General features: G+C 41.5%; 2 protein-coding genes across 2 annotated transcripts; both read right to left on the minus strand.

Moving 5' to 3' along the window:
* Nucleotides 1–3,828: 3,828 nt before the first annotated feature.
* LOC118342363 (ras-related protein Rab-25-like) lies at nucleotides 3,829–6,114 on the minus strand. Its single transcript, XM_035680868.1, has 5 exons — nucleotides 5,829–6,114; nucleotides 5,103–5,298; nucleotides 4,675–4,868; nucleotides 4,418–4,498; nucleotides 3,829–4,332 (listed from the first exon to the last, which is right to left on the minus strand). The coding sequence occupies exons 1-5, from the start codon at nucleotides 5,863–5,865 to the stop codon at nucleotides 4,205–4,207; spliced, it is 636 nt and encodes a 211-aa protein (XP_035536761.1). The 5' UTR covers nucleotides 5,866–6,114; the 3' UTR covers nucleotides 3,829–4,204.
* A 1,717-nt stretch (nucleotides 6,115–7,831) lies between these two features.
* On the minus strand, nucleotides 7,832–14,764 carry LOC118342564 (ubiquilin-4-like). The gene is made up of 11 exons (XM_035681153.1): nucleotides 14,566–14,764; nucleotides 12,654–12,805; nucleotides 12,312–12,460; nucleotides 11,944–12,206; nucleotides 11,613–11,771; nucleotides 11,206–11,428; nucleotides 10,955–11,094; nucleotides 10,261–10,344; nucleotides 9,754–9,869; nucleotides 9,449–9,665; nucleotides 7,832–9,361 (listed from the first exon to the last, which is right to left on the minus strand). Exons 1-11 carry the CDS (start codon nucleotides 14,758–14,760, stop codon nucleotides 9,209–9,211), a joined length of 1,851 nt encoding a protein of 616 aa, XP_035537046.1. The 5' UTR covers nucleotides 14,761–14,764; the 3' UTR covers nucleotides 7,832–9,208.
* Nucleotides 14,765–15,715: the final 951 nt, after the last annotated feature.

Genomic DNA, 15,715 nt, shown 5'->3' on the forward strand with positions numbered 1-15,715 from the left:
GAGAAAGAGCAGAGCACTTTTAGGGGCTGGGTGGTATTATTGCCTTTTTCCCCCTCCCTTGGAAGAAGCGGCTGAAAAGTTTCTCGAGTCACACGTTATGGAACCACAGGTTTTCATACACTAGTTTTAGCCAGGTGTCGTCTTTTCCTCAAGCTGTGCCATTGAAGTGGTGGTGTGAAACTTTGTTCTGATGGGTGAAATGTTGGACCAGCTGTCAGAAAACGTCTGGTTCAGTGGATTTGTGGAAGGTGCAGCAACATGAAACCAATGACTGTGGATAAAATACGTTATTACGCTAATGTGACTGAAAAAAGTTGGCATTCACTGACTTAAACATGATCTGCCTCCCTGCTCTCCAGATGTCATCACTTAAGCACAAATATACACTCAGCAGAAACCTGAGATAATATGTTAATGACAACCCTGTTTTACACTGTTTCTGGTCTCAGGTTTCAGCTGAAAGCAGCACTCAAATAATAGCTGGCTGCTGCTTCACTTTACACCTGCAGCCGTTTAGCATCACAGACTCACAGACAAACACCGTGGCTGTCATGGCAACTGAGGTATGTAATATTATGTTAAGTGAACCGATGGCGAGGCTCTCGGCTCTGTTTGTCGCTGGCAACCTGATAAATTGTACACCGGAAAGGAATCTTGTGACCCCAGCTGGGCCTTGAATACGGACGGCCAAGCACAACAGGCTCCGTTATGAAATTAGAGGCTTTTAAAGAAGTTAATTGACTGTAGTACATAGGGAGGTGATACAGGCCCACAAATACACACACATACAGTGATGGAAACAGTTTTTGTCTGTTTTAATCTCATAACAAGCTGAGCTGAGACTAAACAGCTCAAGTCTTCAAGCAGGAGTGATAAACACACTCTTTAAGATTTTCTCTGCAATCACCTCCAGGCAGTAATCCACCTCGCAGCTCGTTTTCAGCTTTCTACCGACTGCGCATTTTGGGGAGTAGAGAGTCTGAGCACACAGCCACCCATCAGCTCACCTCTCCCTTTGATTGGTCGCCATAACAACATCACCATGGTAATCAGCGTGCATTGACTTTGATTCTATTTATGTGTTGATGTCGGCTGACGTGGAAATCTAGAATGTGTGTGTTCTCCGCTGACATGCGCTGACAGATGATGGAGGAATGCAGGCTGTCACATGCTCCTGTGTTTGGACTTTGTTTGCATGCACAGATGCAAGCACGTGCACACACATATACACCCACACACACGGCACATCACCTTATTCAACACAATGGTAACAAATAACGTTGGCTGTCAATAGCAGGTGTAATTTCAAGACTTCGGTATTTAAATATAATCTTTTAATATACCACACATATCATTGCTGTCCAATGAATATCCTGTATCTCTAAATTTGGCTGGGATCATGGATTGAATTAAAAAAACACTACTATCTGAAAAATCATTGTCACAAAGCTGCAGAGAATGTTTGTTTTTCTTATCTGTATATGAGTAATACCATAAACAGATAAATAAAAGACGAGAGTAAGTGTGTTTTTTGAGCTTTTGTGTGTGTGTGCGAATGGAAGTTTGCAGGGTCTTATGTCGGTCTCTGGTAATCACACATGTAAACAAACAAACAAACACAGGAAGAAAAAATAAACATTCTGCAAACACGCTGCAAAGCCCAAAACCAAGTCGGAAAAAGTCAGAGGAGCAGCAAGGCTACGGAGATGATTGATTTCATAAGTATGGGGTTTTAGACAAGAACATAAAGGTCACAATAATCCCCACAGAGATGTGATGCTGCAACTGTAGATTCTCTGGGGGACAAAATTCCCTGCAAAGTGCTGGAGGATAAGGTATTGTAAATGGGAGATAAACAGCTCCATGTTGGGGTCAGAGGTGCCGTACCACTCATCACTTTTAGCATATATGAATCCTGCTTTCAGACACACTTTTTACAGCCTACACATGTCTAGTAGCATGTGGGTAATAGCCACCACATGTATGTGCTAAATCCAAGTCTTTCCAACCACTGTGAGTGCTTTACCTTCAAGGCGAGGTCAGAAAGTGGTCTACGCACAGATCCAGGAGGAATTTGCGAGAATCTGCAAAGCGGTAGAAGAAAATCTACTACAACTTCCCTCATCCTGACTAAGAACAGAGAGCTTGTACTTTTTTAATTTCAGGATTTTTGCAAACATAACGCTTAGCTCTAGGCTCAGGACTGGGGGAGATTTACAGATATCATGACCAGGGTTTCAACCTGCGCAGCCTGTTCAGCTGGATTATTACACCAGATGCTTTTATTCAGCCCATAAAAATATCCTCATTCACAGGAAATAATTAAACATTTACTGCCCGGTGCAGAGCCTTCCCTATCGTATTTTCATAAGAGAAACTTAATAAAAGCATTTGTGGTCATTTCACTGTAGCAAAATGATCCGGTAGAGGAATCTTGCTTGGGGACACCACACACACCACAGTAAAGGCTCCTAATGCACATCTGTGAGCCAGAGATATCTGTCCAGAATGTCATTAACTACCACTGCTGTAGATTTATATTCTCCCAGTCGTGCCAGATGAGCCTGTATAATTACATCCATAGTCTGGAGATCATCTGCATACACACACCATCACTGACATAAAACCATAAAGTCTGTGAATGGATTTAATATTTGTGAGAAACGTGTAAATTAATTCCCTACTTCTTGGGAACGCTGATTAGCTTGTCAAGAGGGCATCAGAGGTTGCTGCCATGGCGACAACACTGCAGCGCCCCATGAGCTTAAACATTAATAGAATGAACAGTGGGATGAGATGGTAATATGAGTTGTACTGGAGTTATTAAGGAAATGAGAGAAGGACTAAATGCATTGCACTGCACAGTTCTGATGCTTTAAACTCAACTTACAGTGTCACCACTGCCATCTACAGGCCAAGACAAGACACAACACCTGCAACATAGCAAAACACTGTTCCCAACTGTTTTTGAGTGTGACCACTTAAAAAGAAGCAATGCCTTCTAGCATCCCCCAGTAGGGTCCATGTAGTAAGATGTGAGACCTTTTTTTCTTCCTTCTTTCATTTCATGAATCATTTTTGGAGATCTGAGGAAGTAAAACTACTACGTTTTCACAAGATCAAACAAAAAACAATGGTACATAATATTGTGTAGCAGACTTTCCGTTTTTCTTATTTTCTACATCCGTCATCATTTCGCAGCCTGTTGAGAACCACTGCTGTATACTGTCTGACTTTATATTATATCAAAAATATATGTTTTATTCAGAGACAAAGTACATTTACTAAGTAAAAGTACTGTGCTTAAGTATAATTTTGAGGTACTTCTACTACCTTGTACTTCTACTCAAGTATATTGTACTTTGTACTCCACTACATTTATTTGACATCTCTAGTTGCTGATTACCTTGCAGATCCAGATTTTAGATAAAATACGATTAACAATTACTGCTCATTTTTATAGATTAAACTACCTAGCAGCATATAAATTAGTTAAAATTTGCCTCATCTCGACCAGCATCAACATGCTTATATCAATACTGTAATATATACAATAGTATAATACTCAGAAATGTGTTCCGCATGACAGCTAATACTGATAATTATATTATAACTATATTTTGATGCTAAATCTTGTTAAGGGTTTACTGGTAATATAGTAGTATTGTTGGGATATCACTACTTTTACTTAAAGTATTTGAGTTATTTTGCCATCACTGTTTTTACTTGACTTCTGCCCTTTCTCTTATTCCCTCATCTAGTTTTGATAATATGTTTAATGCAGATTATAAATTCATGTCTTTGTGAGGTAATTACATGCAGCCAGAAAAACATAAATAATTTATTCCAAATAAATCCCAGTGCATTCCTTTATAAAAGTAAAACTCCACAACACAACATGATCAAGGGGGAAAAAAGCACAGCTATCTGTAGTATAAAAGCTCCCATTAGCCACCACAAGAAATATAGGGTATAAAATAGATATTCTCAATATTTGCATCTCTTAATCTGTTTTTTTTTTTTTTAGATTTATACTGTACAGCTTTTACATTTAAAGAGGTTTGTACATTGACTCCTCGAGTGTCAAGCAAGTACCTCGCTCTTTAAATTGGGTGTGAATGATGCCATGCATAAGCTTGAATGACAGCCAAGCGTGATGCTGGTTCAGCATTGACAGAGCAGATCTTTACAGGGCATCAGTCTGTTAGGAGCTCTTGCAGCAGGTCCTGCCCCCCTCCTGTGCCTCACTGGTGGGTCCGATGGGGCTGGACAGAGTCACAGCGCTGATGGAGCCACGGGTCACCTCTCTGCTGGCCACCTTCTTATGGATGGCTGGAGATAATAATGAATACACGTCAGTAGGTAATTCAAAGAACCCAGATTAACTGAGGGTCTTTGGACACATTGACTGAACTACCTGTGAGGACTTCATTGAAAGCAGCTTCTACATTGGTGGAGTCCAACGCTGATGTCTCCATATACATAAGACCTCTCTTCTCTGGGTTGGTCCGAGGTGTGAGAACAAGGAAGGCAAAGATCAAAATTCAAGGAGCAAAATGTACGGTACTGAGTATTAGATACACTTTTCATGATCACATGAGACCCAGTTATATAAAGAAGGGAATCATGACTTGACAACATTAAAAAAAAAAAGACAATAAAAACTTAACCGACCTGCAAAGTCCTTGGCCTCCTCTGTGGGCACGGTCCTGAGGGTCTCCAGGTCTCTCTTGTTTCCCACCAGCATGACCACGATGTGAGGGTCTGCATGGTCATACAGCTCCTTCAACCATCTCTCTGCGCTCTCATAGGTCAGGTGCTTGCTAATGTCGTAGACCAACAGTGCTCCAACTGCTCCCCTGTAATACCTGTAAGCCCACACAAACATGACTTGGATCTTCAATTCAAACAGGAAGCTGTTGTTGTAAAATGTGTGATGTGTGTGACGGATGTGTGACTGTTAATTAGCATGCACTGAAATCTGTTTTACTTAAACTGGCAACACGTAAGCCAGCACTGATGTGAGATTTCTCACCTCTTTTTTATGTGTCTATTGCTCATTTCATATACATACATATGTGTGTGTGTGAGTGTGTACTCACGCTGAGGTGATGGCCCTGTAGCGCTCCAGCCCAGCTGTGTCCCAGATTTGGGCTTTGATGGAGAAGTTATCCAGCTGAACAGTCCGGGTGCTGAATTCGACACCGATGGTGGTGCGACTGTCGTGATTGAACTCATTCTTAGTGAAGCGAGACAGAAGGTTGCTCTTGCCTACGCCAGACTCCCCTATCAAAACCACTTAACAAGCACAGATGGGAGTAGTCAAAATCTGTTCATTATAAATACTGTGATACAACATTAGAGCTTTTTACTGTTTTATGAACCTTTAAGTCAAATCTAAAACAGCTAATTTGTCAAAACTAAAACTTTCTGTAATGAATCAGATATCCTTTATCTCCTCTGACACGTGTAGACTTTCTGTCACCCTCACGAGATACCAGACACCATGACATCACACAAAAGTGGCAGATCTAACCTGTGGCTGACTTTACTTTGGCATGAATGGAATGGAAACACACGATGGAAAAGACACACCAACCACATAACAGTCCCTTTGCGAAGCAGGAAATGTAACATGACTTTTCTTCAACAGGTCAAAGGTCAAATGGTTTACAGCCAAATAGACAGAAACCGATCACTTCCTGCTTTCCTTCTCTCCCCTCTTCGGAAATGGGAGCAGGCAGTTACAACCAGTTGCACCTGACAGCTTGAACGTCTATAGAAGTCTCTCTTCTTACACAATCACAGCTTGAGTAAACATGACTCACCTTTGAAGACGAAATTATACGACTCGTCAGACCCCATGCTGCATTCAGTGGCGAAGGGTTGCTCTGTCACTTGGCAAATAAACTGAAGCCACTTTCAATATTAGTTAAAAAACAGGCAGAAAGAAAAACAAATACAGCCTCCGCTCCCCTTTCCCTCCTTCCAGTGTGGATAGGAAGAGAGTTCAGGTGAAAATGGAGGAGAAAAAGAGAACAGGCTCAGCTGCACCCACCCGCTTCCTTCTTCATCTGTGGATAGGGGTAACTCCTGATTGAGGAGAAGCTGACAGGCAGGAAGGGAGGGCAGGAGTCTTGTGGCCTGCCAATCCCTCATCAGCTGACACCCGAGGGGCGGCTGGGCTGTGGGTGGAGAGCAGGTGTAACAGGTAAAACCACTTCTTTCATCCTGAACAGACTCCACCCTCTGCTACGCTCTCCTTTTACTCTGTGACACAGTTCATTTGCATGACATTACAGCTCGCCTAATAGGTGGATCTGTGTACCAGAGCCTGACGCCATTTTGACACTTTTCTGATGCCTACAGGGATGTGGGTAGGAACTGTGATTTGGGCATGTTGGACTTCTATTCATGTTTTATTTTAATTGTGCATGTAATCATTTTAACGGCAAGACAGCCTATAAAATATGTTTATGGATATAATACAGTTGCAACCAGCAAATCCAGAGTTTAGGTTAACAGGGTAATATTGAAGGTTGTCATTATGTTGACAATTTTATATAAAATTGGATAATGCTTTATTATTATTTATAGGTCATTACATAATTACCTAATAATTTTCTAGAAAACGTTTGCTGAAAAGAAGTGTGCAATGTGATATTAACTGCAGTGAAGTTAGAGACATTTTCACAGTCAGTTGTTTGAGTTTAGTTGGTTGATTTCCAGAGGAATTCCCTTAAAGGATCAGTGAATAGAATTTAGTGACATCTAGCGTTGAACAGGGGCAGATCTAGAGAAATATTCATGGGGTGGCCAGAGGGTGGAATGGAGACTTAAAGGGATAGCAGAAATACATGCTGATTTAATCACAATCAATCAAACATATCAATATTTACTTGGAAATAAAGCCCCAAATAAATATATTTGAACTCAGAAACATTACATTATTGTGGCACAGTAGAAAAGCTTTGAAGAGAAATGTAGCAATAAATTGTTTTATTTCCAAATCTGCACTTTTTTCCACATACGTGTCTTTTTCCATTGAACCCTTCACTTTGTCTGAAATGTGCCCATAAAAGATAGTTAAATAATGTGTTAATTTTGTGTGTTAACATGTTATTTTTAAATTAATCTAAATGAGTTGTAAATGTGTTAAATCTAACAGCATTTGGCACCAAATTGGGGTGGCCAGGCAGTGAAGTTGCAGATTGTGTTTGGTTTGTCTGTTCTAAACTACTGTAGAAACATGGCAGTTCAACATGGCGTACTCCATGGAAGGCGACCTGCAGCATCTGTAGATATAAAGGATCATTCTCAGGTAACAAAAACACAACGATTAATATATTCAGGTGATTATACACTAATGAAAACATAACTATGAATATTCCATTTCAGCCAATAGAGTTTTCTAAATGTTACACACTGGGACTTTAAAGGGAGTAGTTGATTTAAACAAAACCATAATACTATAAATACTAATAATCTTTGTTGAATTTTATGTTTTCCTGTAGACACATTTTACATTTGCAAAAATCACAAACAATTATTGCCATTTACAATCTTTCCCAAAACTTGAAACTTAATGTTTCGTTACATATCAGTTCCTTTCTATGAAATTATAGGGGAACATGGTGTCATATGGTAAAATAAAGTGTTACCTATAATAACCCCATAATATGCAACATTTTCATATTAAACAAACACAAGCAGAGCACATATTTAATCACTTTATATAAACTTCAAGGCCAGAAAACAGAATAAAATGGAAAGCAACAGCTGTGATCTTGCACCATCCCGAGGCTATAATCAACTGACACAGGGCATAGTATGTTTTTGACCATGTTTTATTTTTTTAGTACAGTACTGTTAAAAGTTAGTTTCAACATGTTCAATTGGGAGATGAATTTATTTATTTTTTCAGCTGAGGTCAACAGACAAAGCAGCTATAGAAGCAGTTGCCAAGGTTACCACAACTACAATGCTGAGATTCTCAAAAGGAAAAAATTAAATAAAATAAGACAATCTAGAACTTGATTTTAGAAACGTATGGTGCCACCATACCAGAGTTGTTTGTAAAGCCTTTCCATTTTTTATTTATTTTTAACTCACTTGATTTCCACATTTATTTTATGCGAGACAAATCATAATTATCTCTAGGTACTAACTGCACCTCAAAAAAAAAGAAAAAAAGAAAAATAGAATAAAAAGAAGAATCAGATTAAAATGAAAGAAAAGCTTGTTTGTTTCATTCATATTCATTCGAACAGCGTCCCCTGCTTCGGAGCTGCTACAATGTGATATTTGATTATGGTAACAGTTCTGGATGATGCTGTGTGGAATTTACTGGGGGTTTTCTAATTAACCGACCGAGTGCGGGGGGAGGGGGGGTGTAATTTGCCGACAATGCTCTTCTAGGGCAGGGAAGGACCGAAGGCACAGCAGTGGTGCCTCAGAAGGAAAAGACACTGAGCACCCGTGAGTGGGCACTTTTATCTGGAATGACAAATTACAAGTTTAGGGAAGTGTGGAGGGCGTCTTTTTCTTAAGCACTTGCAATAAATAGTGAAAGTTGTTGGGAAAAAAATGCTATTTATGTAGAATGTAGAGAATGGGGGAAGGAAAAAGGAATGAAGAGGTTGAATGTCTGAATGGACAAGATATCGTCCTGTTGTGGCTTCAGGATTGCTGTCTGTTTATCAGAAATATTTCATGTATTGATTTGCCAGTTAAATGCTAACAAACTTCCTCACACAGGCCATGTATGAAACAGAGCCAACAGCCAATCACATCACATGGGTTTAATCTGTATTATGTAAATGTTTGTCTGCAACACTCGACTCCAGTATTGTGTGAAGAGAACAATGAATGTAGAAATGGTTGGGAATCCCTTTTCAGGAGAGGTTTTCGCTCCTTTTCTCTGCACCAGAACACCCCCTCAAGGTGAGAGTGGTTCAGTCCGGCTCTACAGCAGCACTCTGAGACAGAGATCTGGTTGGATGACGCCAAAAAGAGAAAATATGGGGGCTAGGGAATGATCTGAGAACAGATGTAGAATGAGGGTCTTACAGATCCTGCCCAAGTTTCTTCTGTAAAGTTTGGGACAATACACTTAAATTTCTCTTGGTTCTCTGTAGATGCTGGGTGTGTTTATGAGTCAGGTATGTATGTATGCACGTGTCTGGGTGTCAGTATGTACTGTATGTCTTTACGAGGGCTGTGAGCCCAGCAGTCTCTCGATAGCGGCGTTGATGTCTCCTCCAGTAGCGATGAGGGCCTGCAGGTTGGCCTCGCGGTTGATGAAACCCATGGCGCTCAGCTGGTCCAGCTGTGACTGGAACCGCACCTCTGGGGTCTGGGTCTACAGGGGGGAAATTAGTTTTAAAGATCTTTTTTTAAATCATTCAGGTGTGGGGAATGTAATCAGTGCATGCGTATATGTGTGTACCGTTGCACTTCCTCCTCCACCACCTCCCCCTCCAGCAAACATCTGGAGCATCTGTTGCATCAGCTGCTGCTGGGCAGTGTTCGTTCCTGCACTGCTCGGTGAGGAGGCCGGGTTCTCTGTGGGCATGCCCCCTCCTGTGGGTATGCCAGGAACTACACCTGTGGGTATGCCAGGAACTCCGCCTGTGGGTATGCCAGGAACTCCACCTGTCATCAAACTAGGCCAAAAGAATAAAGAAAAACAGTTGAGAGAAATAATTTCTTCAAAAAAATGCAATATGTGTATGTCTGTCTGTGAGCGCATACCTGGGCATGAGGCCTGGTGCTTCTGTCTGCAGAGTCTGTAGACCCTGCTGGATCTGCATTAGGGCTTGCATGGCCCGGGGATTGGTCATCACTGACAGGGCTTCTGGGTTCTGCATCTGAAACAGACAGTGTAGCAATGAATTAACTAATCGATCAACCAATTAATAGTCCATATACTGTTCCTTAGTTTTTGTTAAGTCTTTCTAATAAACAAAACCTAAGTCACGCACTCGCCAAATGTCTGGAATTGTGACTTAGAATTCATGAGAAAATGTAAAAAGACATCCAAATTAGTAGCTAAACAATGTATAGCAGATATATTTGATCCTAGAGACAAATATGTCCAGCATGTGCAGATAAATATTTGCGCTTTCACAAAACGTGGATCTGCTGTGGGCCACTCAGGGCTGTTCTTTGTTATGCCACTAGGAATGTCTTTCTGTCTTAATGTAGAAGAAAAACTTTATAATCCAGGACTGAGTTATTGGACTGAAATGTGTGTGGTACCTGCTGCAGAAAGATGGGCAACTGAGATCTGAACTGTTCCTGCAGCTGTGGGTTTCCAGCAAACAAGGGGTTATTCATCAAAACCTGGTAGAGAGAGAGAGCGAGAGAAAGAAAGACAGTCAAGCTAATGTGTCACTCCACACTTGGCTATGCTGCTTACTCACTAGAGCTGATATTTAAATTATATATGTGTTGGCACATTGGCAAAAAAATTTAAACAAAATGTTGAATAACAGAAATATAAACTCTCAGGGATCCCTGTCTTTCATGTCACTGTGTGTGCAGCTCTCCACTGTAAGGTTGTACCGGTTTGATGTGCAGTCAGCATTGTTTATTAAAACCAAACAAGTTAGTACTGTGTTGTTTATTCTTTCTTACAATTCACTGCAAATGCAAGTGAGCTTAACAGACAATCCCCTCTGTTGAGTGTGCACAAAATAGCTGGGCTTATTGGCCTAATGCACAACAGACCTAGCTAGATCCTACTATTTACAATTCATTACAAACGGCAGAGTTCGATTTAATCAATCGATTCCATATGTGGTACACAATCATAACAAAGAGTTCTAAGGCAAGATCGGAATCTAAAACAATCAGGATTTGCACTGTAATATGACCATATATGTGGGTGTTTTCTGTATGGTTGGTGTTTATGTTACATATGTTTGTGTGCGCCCATCATTCTGTTTCATACCTGGGAGGCCAATTCTGGGTTTTGAGCCAGTGACTGCATCATACTGCGCATGTAGGGAGCAGACAACATGTTCTGCATCAGCTGAGGGTTTTCTGAGATCTGCTGCAGTAGACTCTGCATGCCCGGGCTGTTGAACATCCCTGTAACGCACAGAGAAGACAGGTGTTAATTTATGTATATGTGTAAAAAGGTAGGTAAATAAGTGACCTAGCATGCACATGTGTTGAGAATCTTGGCATGGTTTGTCTTACCATTGCCCAGACTGCCAGGGTTGATGCCCAGCGGGTTGGACACACTGGGAGTGGTGCCTCCACTGGTGCTAGTGCTTCCTGTGGTGGCCCCTCCACTCTCAGACGGGTTAGAAGAATTTGGTGGTCCCCATGGATTGGGCAGGGGCTCGCGGTTCTCTGTCCGTGATGGCTGGGCACCAGACTCAGAGGTCCCACCTAGAGCTGAGAATGGGTTGCTACCAAACTACAGGGGAAGAGATTAGACACATTTGAATACTGGAAAACGGTTGAAATATAGTTATCCAGGTAACACTGGCAAATAAAACCATGACAAAGGTTATAGAATGTGCGAAAAAACAAATCCCAAAAAAGGATTAACATAGCACAAACAAACAAGGATTTGATCAGTAAACATCTCTCCCAGATACCTGTTCCCTGGCAGCGCTGAACATGGGTTCCTGAATGTCTGTGTACATCCTCCGCAAGGCATTGTAACCTCCTGGGATGCTCTCCAAGTTGCTCAGAGCCCGGTCCTGGTTCCGCATCATTTCCTGCATCATGGCTGGGTTCCTGGCCAGCTCCATGGTCTGGGAGGGGAGATAAAATGGGGAGAAGAGGCAAGTCAGTAAAATTAGATTTTCACATAGAGAACGTAAATGAATAAACAGAATAAAACTTCAGAGGAACCTACTGTAGTTATGCTTTGCCACAAGTAACTAACTATCTATGCTCCAATCAGTCCCTCTCCATCTCCTTTACCTGTCTCATGAGCTCAGGGTTGTTGAGCATATGGGAGATCTCAGGGTTGCGTTCCATCAGCTGTTGCATCTGAGGGTTGGCCATGATCATCTGTCTCATCAGGTCTGGGTTGGACATCATGTTCTGCACCAGCGGGTTCTCCATGATCTGAGAAAGCATCTCTGGGTTGGACATGAGCTGCCTCTGCATCTGCTGCTGCAGCTCCATGAAGTTAGCCGAGCCCATGCCCAGTCCAGCCAGACCAGCCAGGTCACCGAAGCCAGCTGAGGGACGCCAGATGGGTGGGTGATGGTTATACACATTATTTTTATGGTGCTCAAGTAATAAAGGGGGTTTGGATGCAAATAGTTACGAGTAGGTGGACTCACTCAGTATGTTAGGCGTCTGTGTGGGAGGTGCGGTAGTGCCAGTAGAGCCTGCTGTGGAGGAGGGGTTGGTATCCGGACTAGAGGTGGAGGTATTGCCCGCTTGAGTGGAGGTCGAGCTAGAGGCCGAGGTGCTACCGCCATCTCCTGCCCTGCAGGGATAATTTGTGGTGTATGACAAATTCAGTACTTGTAAGCTGAAAGGGTGTCTGTACAGTCAGTGAAGTTAAACATAAATACAGTTCACTGAATTACACATCAAGATTGTGTTACAAGGCGAATAAATCCTTCTTGCAGGCTCTGCTCCGCTGAACCAACATGATTTGTATAATAATGTAGCCTTACTTTTGTGCTGTCTTTATGACTAGGTGTACTGTCAGGCCATCCTTGATGCCGTGTTGGCTGAGGCTGTCGCCGTCCTTCAAGATCTTCCCTGCAAAAATCAGAACCAACTGATCCTGTTTGGCTTTGAATCGCCTCGAGATCTCTTCTTTAAACTATAAGATAGTAAGAAACAAGGAGAGATGGGAAATGGGACAAGAAGGAAAGGAGGAGGAGAATGAAACAGGAAATGAAAAGGATAATATTAACAATAAGATGGTTACACCTCAGTAGTGCTGCTCGAATGTGTTTCTGTTCTGTTGCAACCTTCAGGCCTCAAAATCCAATTTCCAATTAAGTCCCCTGTTCTTATCCTATAAGCAGGAGTCTAAACACTCCAGATCTGCTAAATCATAGTTAACCTTTGACTATTGTGTGAGGTATAACTAGTGTGGAGAAGGGTCTCATCCTGACAGAAGCTGCTTGAGTTTCACTGTAAATAAGAGGTATCTTAGTACTGCAATCAGCTACCTGTAGTGTCGATAGTCAAATTATACAGGATATGAATTTTAATAACTGAAACAGATAAGACAGAGCACACCAAGGATGATCCCTATCATGCAAGATTAATAAAAACCCAATGTTATTTATATGCACGGGTCATCTGGTTGTGCTATAACCACAAACAAATAAAATGATGAAAACTGTTTTCTGTAGCAGCTTGTCTGTCTGAAATATGAACGCCAAAACAAGAAACATCAAAGGAAGAATTCCTTTCAAACAGTCACTAAAACAAAAGCAGATTAATCTCACATAGACGCTCTCAGTTGATGCTGCTTTGGGAGTTTTTTTTTGTCCTGTTGTTGCTGCTTATTTAGACAGTTATTGTACTTTATGTGTTTGTTGATTTCTCCTTTCGCATGCAAGATCATTTCATTTATTTCCTGATGTCCAACTGTTTTGTTCTGCCTTTCTTGTTCAAATGATTTTGTGTGCTTTTTCCAAATAGCTGTGTGCAGCCATGAAAGAGCAGCAACCCCTTTGTGGCAGCGAAAGGCCTGAGAAGAAGAATGCCATTATTCACACCACTGTATATAAAAGGTGCCTCTCTTGTCATTATGCATATCAAATATAAAACCACATGTACTTAGATAACAATAACAACACTTAGTCGGAAGTCAGACATGTTAGGTTCAATGTTTGAACACCAGGAGATGAACATACAGCCATGAATCACATACAACCAGACTACTTAAGATCACACAGTAATCCTACGAGCTTGAATGCTAAGGAAACTACGATTTGATTGTAGCTACACGTAATGCATTGTGGCTTCACTGTAACACGTCGCCAGGCCAACAGTTGTTGAGTTAGTCGCTGTGTATATTCCCCTGAAAGCTGAATGACTCAGTGGCAGCAGTGAGAATGTTCTAGAGGGATAGCAGCCTTTAGCATTTTGAATGCTATTGAGCTGAAATGGGAAATGAAAGCGATTCGGTATATCACCCCCCCCCCCCCTAAAGCCACTTCCACGGTTGTATCAGGCCATTGTTGCAACGGGCACAGCGAGAGAGCGCAACCCGTCAGCTGACACTTGTTTGGCTACATACTTAGCTCAACGTCGGCTCAGCTCTTAGCTCACCGGCTAACTCTTACCGCTAGCTGGCTAGCCGGTTAGCCGTTTCAAACGTTCCCGTGGTCAATATCTCTCCGTCGGGTGCAGACAACGTCGATAACACCAAACTGTAGCTGGCCCGAGCTGTAATACTCTCGCCACGCACAACCTCTTTAACTGCACACACTGGCGGTTAGCCGGTAAGAGTGACGATGCTAGGCTAATGCTAACGCGGCTAACTTAGCTTCCTAGCTGAAGTTGTGGGCAGGGGCATGACGTGAGAGCAGCCCCCCCCCACCCCACCTGAGAAATCAAACAAACCTGAGTGACAGAGGCATCTTCTGCGATGGCGATCTCTTCTTTGTCTTTAGGGGTTTTTACTGTGACCTTAATAATAGTTCCCTCCGATGCTTCAGGTTTATTATTGTTGTTATTACCAGGATCTGCGGCGCCTTGGTCAGCCATCTTTACTCCGCCGATGGAACAGCTCGGGTCTGGCGTCAGCTTCCGGGTCATAAGAGGTCAAACCTGTTTCCAGAACGAATGTCAAGAGTTCCCATGTGAGCCTGGTCACCTCCAGTGCAAGACTGAAAATATGTTTCTACTGTTGGTACAGGTTTATGTTGTGTTTGATGGAGAAACTCTAAATGTGGTTCTATTACTTGGATGAAAACACTGAAGGTTTTGCTTTAACAGATGGCCTGTGTCAGGAAGTTGTTCTTCTACCCAACATCGAAGCTAAACAGACTTTATGAAAATCTAAGTAAAGAAGTTCAGAAACCATAATTAAATCCATTAATCAATCGTCAGAAAACTAATAACCAACCCTTTGGATTATCACGTAATAATTTAAGTCATTTAACAAGAAAAACATTGCTGAATGTTTCCAGTTTCTCAAATATGAGGATTGTCTACTTAGCCTTAAATTATTAAATTAACTGAAATATCTTATGATGGGCATTGTGCACTAACTGACATTTAATAAGCTAAAAATTTAATAATCAGCGGGTTCATTATAATGATACATGTTGTTGGATCCACAGATTGAGAGAATGGCTTTTGTGTCACTTACTGTATACAGTTTATCCTCCTCCCAGGAGGGCTTTAGTCATGAATACATACATACAATATACATTAATATGCCTGCAGGTCCCTAATGGTTAGGCTCCTTCATAAGGGTTTAGGGCCAATTCTGGAAGGGATTGAACCTGCAACTGGCCTGGTCTTGAAAGGGCCAAAATAATGATTAATAATACCAATAATGTGCAAGAAAAATGTGCAATATTTAAAAGGTCCAGTGTGTAACATTTAGGAGGATCAATAAGCAGAAATGGAATATAAGACGTAATGTTTTCAATACTGTCACCTGACCTTAGAATGAGCTGTTCATATTCATATAGTTCATGTTCATATCATATGTGATATGTGTTAATATAAACCATGTTGATATTATATATCATATTTATACAAT

The sequence above is a fragment of the Morone saxatilis genome, unplaced genomic scaffold (genome assembly GCF_004916995.1).
Source record: "Morone saxatilis isolate NCDOM2014 unplaced genomic scaffold, NCSU_SB_2.0 Contig9, whole genome shotgun sequence".
NCBI classification, from domain to species: Eukaryota; Metazoa; Chordata; class Actinopteri; family Moronidae; genus Morone; species Morone saxatilis.